Source organism: Lynx canadensis, chromosome A2 (assembly GCF_007474595.2).
Source record: "Lynx canadensis isolate LIC74 chromosome A2, mLynCan4.pri.v2, whole genome shotgun sequence".
NCBI classification, from domain to species: Eukaryota; Metazoa; Chordata; class Mammalia; order Carnivora; family Felidae; genus Lynx; species Lynx canadensis.
Genome location: NC_044304.2, coordinates 54,090,653 through 54,105,558, shown reverse-complemented (window position 1 = coordinate 54,105,558; position 14,906 = coordinate 54,090,653). Strand labels below are relative to the sequence as shown.

Below are 14,906 nucleotides of genomic sequence, written 5' to 3'. Positions count from 1 at the left end.
TGGTAAGAACAGTAATTGTGAGTAGTACTCTGTGCCCGGCATACAGTAGGAGCTCCATAAGTGACCTCTGCTGTGAAAAATGTGATGGTCATATACATTCGGAGCTCCTCTGGCTGGCCCACGGGTGTGGTCCAGAGCCTTTTGATGAAATACCTCTGTCTTTATTATGCACTTACTGTGTACCAGGCCCCATTGATGGGCATTGCTGGGGACACCAAGAAGAGCCCAGCAAAGTCTCAGCTCTCGGGAAAGCAGACACTCCCGCAGGAAATAGAAACATCTGAGACTGGGAAAAAAGCTGGTTCTTTCAGAGCCATTCCTCAGCTCTGAGAGAGGGACTCTGGGAGGGCTTCTTGCATGAGGCGGGATGGGGCAGAATTGGAACACACGGGCAGGGCTGGAGGAAAAGCGAATGTGTTGAAGGTGGGGAGGACAGCCTGAGCAAAGATGTGGCAGTGGGTATGTGCAAACAACAGATTCCTGTACGAGGGGGCAGAAGACCAGGTTGGGGCGAGTCGAGGAGGCCTATCCAGGCCAGGCATGCGGGCTTGTGCCCTGGGCGATGGGGCAGGCAGGAGCAAGCAGCAGGAGGTGGGGGCCGTGCTGACAGTGCCGCTGCCCTCCCACAGGCGCATGGACACCAGCATCACCTGCACGGTGCCCGAGGGTGCCCTGCCGGCCCCCGTGTCCGTGTGTGTGCGCTTTGAGCGCCGGGGCTGTGTGCACAGCAACCTCACCTTCCAGTACATGCAGAACCCAGTCATCACAGCCATCAGTCCCCGCCGCAGCCCTGTCAGGTGAGACCCCAGACCCTGACCTCTGGCTGAGCTCACTCTCTAGGGCTGTGGGTGGGCTGACAGGGCTCGCTGTATCCCACAGTGGCGGCAGGACCATCACGGTGGCTGGCGAGCGTTTCCACATGGTGCAGAATGTGTCCATGGCTGTGCACCATATTGGCCGGGAGCCCACGGTGAGGGGGCTGGGACCAAGGTGGGTGGGGAGCGGCCAGTAGCCCTGATTGACTCTCACGCTGCTGTATCTGTCTTCTCTCTGCCTCTCTGTCTCTCCCTCTCTCTCTCTGTCTCCTTAAACCTCAATCTCTCCCCGTTTCTCCTGCCCGTCTGTCCATCCTCAACCTTGGCCCTGGCCCTGGCCCTTCCCTACCAGCTCTGCAAAGTTCTCAACTCCACCCTAATCACCTGCCCGTCCCCTGGGGCCCTGAGCAATGCATCGGCACCGGTAGACTTCTTCATCAATGGAAGGGCCTACACCGATGAGGCGGCTGTAGCCGAGGAGCTGCTGGACCCCCAGGAGGCCCGGCGGGGCAGCAGGTTCCGCCTGGACTACCTCCCTGACCCACAGTTCTCCACGGCCAAGAGGGAGAAGTGGATCAAGCACCACCCCGGGGAGCCCCTCACCCTGGTCATCCATGTGAGTTCCAGCGGATACCAGTGCGGGAGTGAGCGGGGCCGGGCTCAGCCGCAGACCTCAGCAAGCACTCCCTCTCTGTTCCTGCAGAAGGAGCAGGACAGCCTAGGGCTCGAGAGCCACGAGTACCGGATCAAAATAGGCCAAGTGGCCTGTGACATCCAGATCGTCTCGGATAGAGTCATTCACTGCTCGGTCAACGAGTCCCTGGGCACGGCCGAGGGGCAGTTGCCCATCACAGTGAGTGAACGGGGAACCCCAGGTGGAGGCAGACCTGGCCCCCAGCCCTGCCCCTCACCCAGCGTATCAGAGCTAAGTGTTGTCGTGCTCAGTGGATGACGCCAAGTGGAGTTTTACATCCCCACTTGACAGATGAGGCCCAAGAACTTAGTCACCTGCTCCAGGGCAGTGATTGGCCCCAGATAGGCCTGATGGGGCTGGACTTTCAGAGGCCGTTAGAAGTCTCCCTTGTTCCACTTGATGCTCCACATCAAGTTTGGGCTGCCAGTCACGTGCAGAGTCACGGAGGGGAGGGATACAGGAGGAGTGCCGAGAGGGGCCAGAAATGAGACCTTTTCTATGCTGTACCTGCTTGCATGCCTCCTGGGATGGGAAACCCCTTCCCTCTCAAGGCAGCACATGCCGCCCAGGACGGGTCTGACTGCCAAAGCTCTCTTTCACCTGCACCCCAGTCCCAGTTATGCCCTCTGAATCCTCAGCCTTTGCCTGTTTCCCTGGTCATCAGACAGTACTCCAGATACTTGGGGACAGCAGCCAGGCCCTGTGAACTGCCTTGCCTTCGGCTCCTCCACTGCCCCTCCCAGGCCGTAGTAATAAACACAGCCCATATTGAGTCTCCCCTCTCTGCCAGGGCTAGCCAAGCATCATCTCCTTTAGCCCTCACAGCATCCCCAGGAAGTGGGCCTGGTTATCTCTGTGTTTATAGATGTGGCCTCTGAGGTTCAAAGAGGTTAGGTGACTTGCCCAGGACCCCACAGCTAGTGAGGAGAGGAGCCAAAGCACGAGTCCGGGAAAGCTACAGCTCCCTCCTCCCGCCTCTGCCCAGATCCAGGTAGGGAACTTCAACCAGACCATTGCCACACTGCAGCTGGGGGGCAGTGAGACCGCCATCATTGTGTCCATCGTCATCTGCAGTGTCCTGCTGCTGCTTTCTGTGGTTGGTAAGGAGACTTATTCTCGTGACACCTTGGAGGGCACACCTGCCCCCACCTTGTCCCAGCCCCTCAGAAGACTGGCAGATAGGAGAAGAGGAGTGATGGGCTGGGGACACAGCTGAAACAAAAGCTTGGTGGTGGGTTACTCACTGAGAGATGTGCCCTGGCTGCGGCACAGGTGGGTGGAGGATGATAGATGCTGGGGGATGCGCTGGGTCCAGGCTGTGGGCCCTGACTGCCTGGCAGAGGAACTTGGAACCTTGTCCCGGAACCAGTAAGGGGCTACTGGAGGAGCTTAAAAGGGAAGCTTAACCTACACATTTGGTAGGCTATCCCACTATTAAACTGATGGTTGTAAAGGTGATACGGTTGATCCTTGAACAACACGGAGCTGGGGGCACTGACCCCCCCCCACAGTCCAAAATCTATGTATAACTTTTGACTCTCTCCAAAACTACTAATAGCCTCCTGTTTCTGGAAGCCTTACCAATAACATAAATAATCAACACACACAACACACACACATATATAGTATTATATACTATAGTCTTACCATAAAGTAAACTAGAAAAAAGAAAATGTTATTAAGAAAATCACAAGGATGAAAAAAATACATTTTCAGTACTCACTGCATTTATTTTTAAAAATCTGCAGGTAAGTGGGCCTGTGCAGTTCAAACCCAGCTGTCCAAGGGTCATCTGTGTGTGTGTATATTTCCCCCTTCCCCACCCCAGTAAGGGATTATAATATAATACTACCGTGTCACCTTTTAAATGTTTCATAATACACAAGTTAACACCCGGTCATCGTAGAAAGAATCGAAAATGGTAAAAAGCAGAAAGAGAAGAAATCGCCCATAATTCTCTCACCCAAAGAAAGCCACTGTTCACCCCTATTTTTTTTGACCTCCTCTATTTCCGACCTGGGCCGGTTCACCCCTCCTTAGGCAACCTGATGGTCCCCCGCTCCCGGGAGGTCACCATACTGATGCCGAACTTAGTGCGGACATCCGACCGGCATAGCACATCACAGCCCAGAACTTCTGGGCTCAAGCAATCCTCCTGCCTCAGCTTCCCAAGTAGCTGGGACTACACACGTGTGCCACTGTACCTGGCAAGGATCCTGAGCCTGGGAGACCCCTGTTTTATTTTAACTGACATATAATTTTATGTTAGTTTCAGGTGCACAACACAGTGATTCAGTATTTTGATGTAGTTGCCTTCTGTCACTATACAAAGTTCTTATAATGTTATTGACTATAGTCCCTATGTTGTACATGACATCCCCAAGACATGTGTTTTATAAGTGGAAGTTTGAACCTTTTCATCCACTTTACCTATGTCACCTATTCCTGCACATCCCTCCCCTCCAGCAACCACCAGATTGTTTTCTGTATCTATGAGTGTTTCTGTTTTGTTTGTTTTGTTTTTTTAGATTCCACATATAAGTGAAATCACAGAACATTTGTCTTTCTCTGACTTATTTCTTAGTGTAATACCCTCTAGGTCCATCCATGTTGTCACAAATGGCAAGATTTCATTCTTTTTTAGGGCTGAGTAATATTTTATGTATGTATACCATTACTTCTTTTTTTTTTTTTTTTAATTTTTTTTTTCAACGTTTATTTATTTTTGGGACAGAGAGAGACAGAGCATGAACGGGGGAGGGGCAGAGAGAGAGGGAGACACAGAATCGGAAACAGGCTCCAGGCTCCGAGCCATCAGCCCAGAGCCTGACGCGGGGCTCGAACTCACGGACCGCGAGATCGTGACCTGGCTGAAGTCGGACGCTTAACCGACTGCGCCACCCAGGCGCCCCTACCATTACTTCTTTATCCACACATTTATCCAGGGACACTCAGCTTGCTTACACGTCTTAGCTATTGTAAATAATGCTGCAGTGAACATAGGGATGCATGTATCTTTTTGAATTTGTATATTTGTTTTCTTCAGCAGATGAATAACCTAGAAGTGGAATTGCTGGCTCCTAGGACAGTTTTATTTTTATCTTTGAGGAACCTCCATACTGTTTTCCATAGTGGCCGCATCAATTTATGTTCCTCCCAACAGTTTACCAGGGCTTCCTTTTCTCCACATTCTTGCCAACACGTGTTATTTCTTATCATTTTGATCCGAGCCATTCTGACAGGTGTGAGGTGCTATCTCATTGTGGTTTTGATTTGTATTTCCCTGACGATGAGTGATGTCGAGCATCTTTACATGTGTCTGTCGGCCATCTGTGTCGTCTTTGGAAAAACGTCTCCTCGGGTCCTCTGCCCATTTGTTAATCAGGTTGTTTGGTTTTTGTTATTCAGTTGTATGGGTCTTTATATATTTTGGATATCAACCTTTTATCGGATGTATCATTTGCAAGTATCCTCTTCCATTTAATAGGTTGCCTTTTTATTTTGTGGATGGTTTCCTTCACTGTCCAAAAGCTTTTGAGTTTGATGTCATCCTATTTGTTTATTTTTGCTTTTGTTGTCCTCACCTGAGGAGACATAGCCAAAAAAAATATTGCTAAGACTGCTGTCCAAGAGCTTGCTGCTTATGTTTTCTTCTAGAAGTTTTATGGTTTCAAGCCTCACATTTAAGTCTTTAATTTACTTTGACTTTATTTTTGTATATGGTGTACGAAAGTGGTCTGGTTTCATTCTTTTTGCATGTGACTGCCCAGATTTCCAAACACCATTTATTGAAGAGACTGTCTTTTCCCCCTTGTATATTCTTGCCTCCTTTGTTGAAGAATAATTGGCCATGCAAGGATGAGTTTATTTGTGGATTCTCTTCTAGTCCATTGATCTATACGCCTGGTTTTGTGCCAGTATTGTACTGTTTTGGTTACAATAGCTTTGTGGTATAGTTTGAAATATGGGAGCATGATCCTTCCTGCTTTGTTCTTCTTTCTCAAGATTGCTTTGACTATTTGGGGTCTTTTGTGGTTTCCTGAAAATTTTAGGATACTTTATTCTAGTTCTGTGAAATATAACATAGGTATTTTGATAGGAATTGCATTGAATCTGTAGATTGCTTTGGGTAGTATGGGCATTTTAACAATACTTCTTCCAAGGTATGAGCATGGTATATCTCTCCTTTTTTTGTGTGTCATCTTCAGTTTTTCTCATCAATGTCTTACAGTTTTCAGAGTACAGATTTCTTACCCCCTTGGTTAAATTTATTCCTAGGCATTTTATTCTTTTTGGTGCAGTTGTAAATGGTATTGTTTTCTTACTTCTTTTTCTGAATTGTTCTTTATTAGTATATAGAAACACAGTAGATTTCTGTATGTTAATTTTGTATCCTGTGACTTAACTGAATCCGTTTAATAGTTGTAATGGTTTTTTGGTGGCATCTTTAGGACTATCTACATATGTTATATCATCTGCAAACTGTGGCAGTTTTACTTCTTCCTTTCAAATGTGGATGTCTTTTATTTCTTTTTCTTGCCTAATTGCTGTGGCTAGGACTTCTAAGTGCTATGTTGAATAAGATTGATGAGAATGGCCATCCTTCCTGATCTTAGAGGAAATGCTTTCAGCTTTTCACCATTGAGTTTGATATTAGCTGTGGGTTTGTCCTATATGGCCTTTATTATGTTGAGGTACATTCCCACTATACCCACTTTGTTGAGAGTTTTTATCATAAGTAGATGTTGAATTTTGTCAAAGGCTCTTTCTGCGTCCATTGAGATGATCATATGATTTCTAGCTTCATTTTCATGTTAATTTGGTGTATCATGTTGTATGATTTGTGGGTGTTGAACCATCCTTGTGTTCCTGGAATGAATCCTACTTAGTCATGGTGTGTGATCCTTTTTTTTAAAGTTTATTTATTTATTTATTTATTTTGAAAGAGAGAGAGAGCATGAGTGGGAGAAGGGCAGAGAGAGAGGGAGAGGAATTCCAAGCAGAGTCCATGTTGTCAGCGCAGAGCCTGATGCAGGCCTTGATCCCTTGTACTGTGAGATCATGACCTGAACCAAAAATCAAGAGTCAGACACTTAACTGACTGAGCCACTCAAGCACCTCGATGGTGTACAATTTTTTAAATGTATTGTTGAATTTGGTTTGCTAATATTTTTGCATATTTTTTGCACCTTTGTTCATCAGTGATATTGGCCTATAATTTTCTTTTTTTGTAGTCTCTATCTGGTTTTGACTTTATAAAATGAGTCTGGAAGTATTCCTTTCTCTTCAGTTATTTGGAATAATATCAGGAAGATTGGGATTAACTCTTCTTTAAATGTTTGATAGAATTCACCTGTAAAGCCATTTGGATCTGGACTTTTGTGTTTTGGGGAGTTTTTAAATTACTGATTTAATTTCATTACTAGTAATCGATATATTCAGATTTTCTATTAATTATTCAGTCTTAAAAGGTTGTATATTTCTAGAAATTTATCCATTTTTTCTCAGTTGTCTAATTTCTTTGTGTGTAACGTACAGTGTTATCTTTTATATTTCTGTGGTATCAGTTGCAATTTCTCCGTTTTCATTTCTGATTTAATTTAGTCCTTTTTTTTTTTTCCTGGATGAGTCTGGCTAAAGGTTTGTCAATTTTGTTTCTTATCAAAGAACCAGCTCTCGGTTTCATTGGTCTGTTCTATTGTTTTTCAGTCTATTTCATTTATTTCTCCTCTGATCTTTATTTCCTTCCTTCTACTAACTTTGGGCTTTGTTCTTTTTCTAGTTCCTTTAAAGTTAGGTCATTCGAGACTTCTCATTTCCTGAAGGAGGCCTGTATCACTAGCGAACTTCCCTCTTAGAATGGCTTTTTCTGCAACCCAAAGATTTTGGACTGCCATGCTTCTGTTTTCATTTGACTCCATGTATTTTTTTTTTTTTTTTTTACTTCCTCTTTGGTTTCTTCATTTACTCATTGGGTGTTCGGTAACATGTTGCTTAGTCTCTACATGTTTGTGTCTTTTCCCATTTTCTACTTGTAATTAATTTCTAGTTTCATGCTGTTGTGGTCAGAAATGTTGAATATTACTTCAGTTTTCTTAAATTTATTGAGACTTGTTTTGTAGCCTAATATGTGACCCATCCTAGAGAATGTTCCATGTGCACTTGAAAAGACTATGTATTTTGCGTTTTGTTTTTTTTTTTAATTTTTTTTTTCAACGTTTTTTATTTATTTTTTTTGGGACAGAGACAGACAAAGCATGAACGGGGGAGGGGCAGAGAGAGAGGGAGACACAGAATCGGAAACAGGCTCCAGGCTCTGAGCCATCAGCCCAGAGCCCGACGCGGGGCTCGAACTCGCGGACCGCGAGATCGTGACCTGGCTGAAGTCGGACGCTTAACCGACTGCGCCACCCAGGCGCCCCTATTTTGCGGTTTTTGAGATTTTATTTAAATTTTTTTAATGTTTACTTATTTTTGAGAGAGAGAGAGAGAGAGAGAGAGAGAGAGCGTGAGTAGGGGAGTGGCAGAGTGAGAGGGAGACACAGAACTTGAAGTAGGCTCCAGGCTCTGCGCTGTCAGCACAGAGCCTGATGCAGGGCTTAAACGCATGGACTGTGAGATCATCTGATTCGAAGTCAGATGCTTAACCAACTGAGCCACCCAGGCGCCCTGAGATTTTATTTTATTTTGAGAGGGAGAAAGTGCATGTGAGCAGGGGCAGGGGAGAGGGAGAGGGAGAGAAAGACTCTTAAGCAGTCTTCAGGCCCGTGCAGAGCCCGATATGGGGCTCTATCTCACGACCATGAGATCATGACCTGAACCAAAATCAAGAATCAGATGCTCAACAGACTGAGCCACCCAGACTGAGCAAGGTGTCACTTGCTGTTTTTGGATGGAGTGTTCTGTATATATCTGTTAAGTTCAGCTGGTCCAGTGCGTCATTTAAGGATGATGTTTCCTTATTGATGTTCTGTCTGTGTTGTCTATCCATTGATGCAGGTGGGGTGTTAAAGTCCCCGACTATTATTATGTTGTTGTCTGCTTCTCCATTTAGGCTTGTTAATATTGCCTTGTATATTTAGGTGCTTCCATGTTGGGTGCAGAAATATTTACAAATGTTATATTCTCTTGTTGGATTGACTCTGTTTTAAAATCTATTGTGTCTGATGGAAGTATTGCTACCTTAGCTTTTTTTACGTTTCCATTTGCATGGAATATTCTTTTCACTTTTAGCCTGTGTCCCCACACTTCTGAAATGAGTCTCTCATGGGCAGCAGATAGATGCATCTTGTTTTTGTGTTGGTTTGTATCCGTTCATCCATGTCTTTTCATTGGAGAATTCAGTCCATTTATATTTAAAGTAATTATCGATAGGTACATACTTATTGCCATTTCATTATTTTCTGGCTATTTTTGTAGTTTTTCTCTGTTCCTTACTTCTTTTGATCTCTTCCCTTGTGGTCTGACAGCTTTCTTTAGTGGTGTGCTTAGATTTTTTTCTTTTGTGTATTTTATATAAGTTTTTTCTTTGTGGTAACTGCAAGGTTCACATATAACATCTTAGGTTTATAACAGTTTCTTTAAAAAAATTTTTTTGATGTTTATTTTGGAAAGAGAGAGAGACAGAGCATGGGCAGGGGAGGGGAAGGGCAGGGGGAGAGGGAGGCACAGAATCCGAAGCAGGCCCCAGGCTCTGAGCTGTCAGCACAGAGCCCGACACGGGGTTCAAACTCACGAACAGCGAGATCATGACCTGAACTAAAATCGCACACTTAACCAACTGAGCCACCCAGTCACCCCTATAACAACAGTCTCTTTTAAGTTGATATTAAGTCAATTTTGAGCACATTCCAGAGCTTTATATTTTTACTCTCCCCCATTTTATATTTTTGATGACACACTTTACATCTGTTTTATGTATCTCTTAGCTAATTATCATATTTTAATTAATTTTACTACTTTTGTCTTACTCTTCATACTTGCTTTCTAAGTGTTTGACCCACTACCTTTATTTTATAATGTTTACCACTAGTTTAAACACACACACACACACACACACACACACACACACCACTTCTTTTTATAAGAATGGGACATCAGAGTTATTTTCCAGGGCGTTCCCCAACCCTTTACCCTGTAGGAGTTTTCAGCCCACCAGGGAGGGGAGGACTGTAGGCCGGGGCAACCGTCCACCTTCCCACACCCTGCCCAGAGGAGCAGGAAGCCAGCAGGACCTCTCACTCCAGGCCCAGGCCGTGCACACTGCCATGTGCCGACAACTGTTTTCCAAAGGGCTTTCCAGGCCTGACCTGCCTCTCTACTGCCTGCAGCCCTGTTTGTCTTCTGTACCAAGAGCCGCCGTGCAGAGCGCTACTGGCAGAAGACTCTGCTGCAGATGGAGGAGATGGAATCTCAGATCCGAGAGGAAATCCGAAAAGGTAGTGGGTGGGGAGCATGCGGGACTGTGGACCTTGGCTTTCCCATCTGGGGAATGGGTTCAGGATCTATTCACAGCTCCCTGCCTATCCACCAGGGTTTGCCGAGCTGCAGACAGACATGACTGATCTGACCAAGGAGCTGAACCGCAGCCAGGGCATCCCTTTCCTGGAGTATAAGCACTTTGTGACCCGCACCTTCTTCCCTAAGGTCAGCCGGCACCCTTGCCAGTCACCTCACGGGTTTCTTGATCTTTTTCTGAGCCATGCCAACCTAGAGGGCACTTTTAAGCAGATGGGAAAACTTGGTGCTACGTGGACCCCTTGAGCAATGCGTAACCTGCATGCGCATTTATGGCAGCCCTGGCTATCTGCCCTCGCTTGCCAAGGGAGGGGTCCCAGTTTCTCCTCTCACTCTTCTTCTCTATTCATTTGATGTTTAACTGTCCGTATGGAAGCCGGCTCTTAGCCCCACTCTCCTGGCGGGTAGGGCCTGCCTCTCCCTTCACTAAGGGGGCTCTCCTAGCCCCCAGTGCCCGCCCCCCCAGCCTCTCTCAGCACTGGTGGGCCCCTTCCCAGTCAGGCTTTTGGTCTCCACGTCCCCTCCTCCTGCCCACGGGACTCTACCTCAAGCCTCCCACCCCTCTTTGCGTTCCAGGGGTTGCTGCCCTGTCCCCCCCTTCCCGGGCCCAGCAAGAGCATATGTGTTGGTGTCCACTACCCTGCTTTTTGCCCTTCTGCACTGTTTACCCTGCGGCAGCCCAAACAAGGCCACGCTGTAGTTCCCGCTGGCCTCTCTGCGCTTTCTCCCGTTCCCCACCGAGCTGCTTTTGCTTCCTCTTAAGCCTTGTGCATTGCCACACCTTGTGTCGTGAGGTTCCACCCTTTCCTTTCCCCCATGAAGCCCCTTGGGTCTCTGGACCCTTAAGGCCCTGCGCATGGCCTACTGCCTCTTCTTCCTTGACAAGGCATCCCTTTGCATTTGTTGAGCGGCCCTTGTGTGCTGGTGAGGGGAGACGCAGCCCTGCTGAGATGCTGGGGGGTGGTCTGCCCCTACAGTGTTCCTCTCTCTATGAAGAACGTTATGTGCTGCCCTCCCAGACCCTCAACTCCCAGGGCAGTGCCCCGGTGCAGGAGACCCACCCATTGCTGGGAGAATGGAAGGTGAGTACCCCATGCAGGTGCATGACTTAGAACCAACCCACCCCTCTTTGGGCCCCGCTTTCCTGTTCATCTGATCCACGGGTCCGAATCACCAGGAGTTGGGAGGAAGGAGTCAGTTATTGCAAGATAATCAGCCCTCCATCCCAGGAGGCATTCAAGTGTCCATTCAGGGTGTGGTAAGTGCTGACCCTAAGCCAGGTAGTGAGGAGAGAGGATTGGGCCCTTCTGGATATCCCACTCCATCTGCTGCTTAGAGAATGGAAAATGAGAGGTTCTCACGTAGAAGGAATCTGGGTTACCTCCAGGCACCTTTGACCTTCTGTGAGCCCCATTTTTCAGCTCAATTGAGCCGTTATTCCCAGTCATGGGGAGTTAAGAGACCTCTACCATGAAAAGGTGGTGAGCTCCCCATCCCAGGAGGCATTCAAGGAGACATTCAGGGCATTATAAGTGCTGACTCCTAGGCCTGGTAGAGGCACCAAACCCCTGTGGACTCCCCAGCACCAATTGCTTCCGCAGATCCCGGAAAGCTGCCGGCCCAACATGGAAGAGGGGATCAGCCTGTTCTCCTCATTGCTCAACAATAAGCACTTCCTCATTGTTTTCGTGCATGCGCTGGAGCAGCAGAAAGACTTTGCAGTGCGTGACAGGTCAGGCTGCAAGGCTCTGGGAGAGGGACAGGGGCCTGTCAGAGGCCACACAGCCCATCCTGGGTTGGGTGGGGCAGTTTGCAAATCACCTTGCCCGCTAGGCAATGGGCATCTACCCAGCACCAGGCCCTTTCCTGACTTTTCTGGGCCTGGATGCCCAAGGTCTAGGCTCGTGGGCACAGTGGTTACTGTGGATGCTAGAGAAAGTGGCCCTTTCTCCAGGTGGGTTTGAGCTGTGCCCACCCATCTCCAGGCACCACCCACACAGGCATACCTGGGCTCGCCAGGCCCACGAGGCAACACCGGCACCCCCTCCTCCCACTCCTCAGATCCCAGGGCCTCTGGCTGCAGCCAGTGCTGATGCCCCACACCCACCCGCAGGTGCAGCCTGGCCTCCCTGCTGACCATTGCGCTCCACGGCAAGCTCGAGTACTACACGGGCATCATGAAGGAGCTGCTGGTGGACCTCATCGACGCCTCGGCTGCCAAGAACCCTAAGCTCATGTTGCGGCGCACAGAGTCTGTGGTTGAGAAGATGCTCACCAACTGGATGTCCATCTGCATGTACAGCTGTCTGCGGGTGAGGGGGGCGGAGCTGCACCACCAGGGCAGCGGGGACCACCACCTCCCAAGCCCATGTCACGTCAACTCTGTCATCTTTGTGCAGATGAGGAAAGAGGGGCTCAGGGAGCAAGGAGAGTCCTAGAGGGTCCATTATACAGGCAGGGGAACTGAGGCTCAGGGAAGGCCTGGCCTGGCTTCCTGTAGGGGCTCGGAGCAAGCTCAGGGCAGAACAGAGACTGTCACCGGGCTTTGTTCTGGAAGATTGCTGTCTTGGTCATCAAACCCTCCCTTGCGTGCCTTTGGGCCACAGCTCTGAGTTCACATGATAAATCAGGCCCAGTCCCAGCCCTTAAGATTCCCCCAGGCTTGGAGCGGACAGGTGTGGAAATGGCAATTAAAATACAGAGCGATAGGGGCGCCTGGGTGGCGCAGCCGGTTAAGCGTCCGACTTCAGCCAGGTCACGATCTCGCGGTCCGTGAGTTCGAGCCCCGCATCAGGCTCTGGGCTGATGGCTCAGAGCCTGGAGCCTGTTTCCGATTCTGTGTCTCCCTCTCTCTCTGCCCCTCCCCCATTCATGCTCTGTCTCTCTCTGTCCCAAAATAAATAAACGTTGAAAAAAAAAAATTAAAAAAAAAAAATACAGAGCGATAAATGCCACACAGTGGCACTCCACCACCGATGCCTTGGACCCGGTTACAGGGCTCAAGGTGGCTTCCTGGAAGAGGCAACCCTAAGCTCAGGTCTGAGGGCTTAGCGGGAGGGTTCGGGTATGAGGCCCAGCCTGGCCCAAGACTCTCTCTACTCACCAGCTTGTGATTTGACACCACATTCTGTGTTCTAGTTCTCCCTAAATGCACCCTGGGTGGCTTAGCAGAGTCACGGGCCTGGGAGCCAGCTGATCTGGGGGCACGAGTCTAGCTCTGCTACCTCCCCACTGGGTGACCCTGGGAAGGTTGATTGTCCTCTCTGAGCCTCAGCAGCGAGGGGGATATCCCATGCCTGGAAGAGTTGCTGGGATGACCAAATGAATGTGCCTGCCCCCAGACGGTGGTTTTCCACCTTAGAATCCATGTAGACACAGGGGGCGGGAGGGGGTGTAGTGGACAGGAGGCAGGGAGATGTGGGGAGAATGACACCAGGATCCAAAAGGAGGATGTTACACAGTGTGGAGGTGTTAGCGGAAGGGGTGGTAAAGGCATTCAAGGTGGGAGCCACAGCATGGCCAAAGGCTTGGGACCTGGAACATGGAGGGTGGGCAGGGAGGCAGTGCGGGCTGGGCTGGGCTTGGCAGGCTGGGCCTCTGATAGCCCTGTGCACACCGCAGGAAACAGTTGGGGAGCCATTCTTCCTGCTCCTGTGCGCCATCAAGCAGCAGATCAACAAGGGCTCCATTGATGCCATCACAGGCAAGGCCCGCTACACACTCAACGAGGAGTGGCTGCTGCGGGAGAACATTGAGGCCAAGCCCCGGGTGAGTTGGGCAGGACCAGGGCAGCTAGCTGGGCAGCAAGGTGGGAACCATCTCCCAGGCTGACTGGGAGGGGAACCCGCATGCCCGGAGCATCCTGACCTTAATCGTGACCCAGCCGTCCTGGGCAGGCTGTTGCCTTGCCTGGGCCCTGGGTAGCGATGGAAGGGACTTGCTGACTGTCTTCTCTTGTCTCATGCAGAACCTGAACGTGTCCTTCCAGGGCTGTGGCATGGACTCGCTGAGTGTGCGGGCCATGGACACAGACACGCTGACACAGGTCAAAGAGAAGATTCTGGAAGCCTTCTGCAAGAATGTGCCCTACTCTCAGTGGCCACGCGCGGAGGACGTTGACCTCGGTGGGCAGGGGCCGGGTGGCGGGCCTTAGCCTTTGGGCTGCTCCAGCGGGAGCTGTCCCTTGCCTTGGTTGTATACTCCTTTCAGTTAGTGAATGTACGTTAACTGAGGCACCGGGGACATGGAGATGGATGATCAGACAAGATGCCCATCACCAGGGAGCTCCTATTCTGGCAGGGAGACGGGTACTGCAGTGTGAGCAAGCTGCAAACAACAGCAAAAAGTATTCAGGAAAAGCTTCCTCAAGGAGGGGGAGTTGGAGTGGGTTTTGAAGGATGCATAGGAGTTCTAGTTAGACCAAAAAGCTAAGAACATTCGTTCTATGACCACAGGCTTTTCATAGCACCTGGTCTGTCCAGGCCCTGTTGCAAGCACCAGGTTCTGATGATAAATAGGTGCTAGGTGCAGTGACTGTTCACAGCAGGTTGCTCACCAGGGCTGGTAGGCCGGGGCCAGGATAGGGTAGGTGATGGGTTGGGCAGGCACTCAGTCACCCAGATCCTGGAAGGGCAGAGTCTGTACCTAAGGACAGTGGGGTCATGGAAGGTATGTGATCCCTTTCACACGTGGTACCTTTTATTTCATTGGCATTAATAAAGTAACGATGTCAAAAATGAGGACATTTCTAAACCTGCTCTGTGCCCACCATACCCTCTCCTCTGGATCTTTTTGCTCCTCCCCATTCTACAGATGGAAAAATAGAGGCTCAGAGAGAGGCATGGCTTGCCCTGGGTTCCACAGAGAGAGCAAGAGACCTC

General features: G+C 49.1%; 1 protein-coding gene across 1 annotated transcript in view; it reads left to right on the top strand.

Moving 5' to 3' along the window:
• The window catches only part of PLXND1 (plexin D1), a 61,798-nt gene that overhangs the window by 39,086 nt on the left and 7,806 nt on the right, over positions 1 to 14,906 (top strand). Inside the window, exons 16-27 of the mRNA XM_030307463.1 lie at positions 630 to 797; positions 880 to 970; positions 1,168 to 1,431; positions 1,519 to 1,668; positions 2,495 to 2,609; positions 9,840 to 9,947; positions 10,043 to 10,155; positions 11,004 to 11,108; positions 11,628 to 11,758; positions 12,140 to 12,338; positions 13,648 to 13,794; positions 13,994 to 14,150. Of these exons, the coding sequence (XP_030163323.1) occupies positions 630 to 797; positions 880 to 970; positions 1,168 to 1,431; positions 1,519 to 1,668; positions 2,495 to 2,609; positions 9,840 to 9,947; positions 10,043 to 10,155; positions 11,004 to 11,108; positions 11,628 to 11,758; positions 12,140 to 12,338; positions 13,648 to 13,794; positions 13,994 to 14,150 (1,748 nt within the window). The remainder of the gene's footprint in view (positions 1 to 629; positions 798 to 879; positions 971 to 1,167; positions 1,432 to 1,518; positions 1,669 to 2,494; positions 2,610 to 9,839; positions 9,948 to 10,042; positions 10,156 to 11,003; positions 11,109 to 11,627; positions 11,759 to 12,139; positions 12,339 to 13,647; positions 13,795 to 13,993; positions 14,151 to 14,906) is intronic.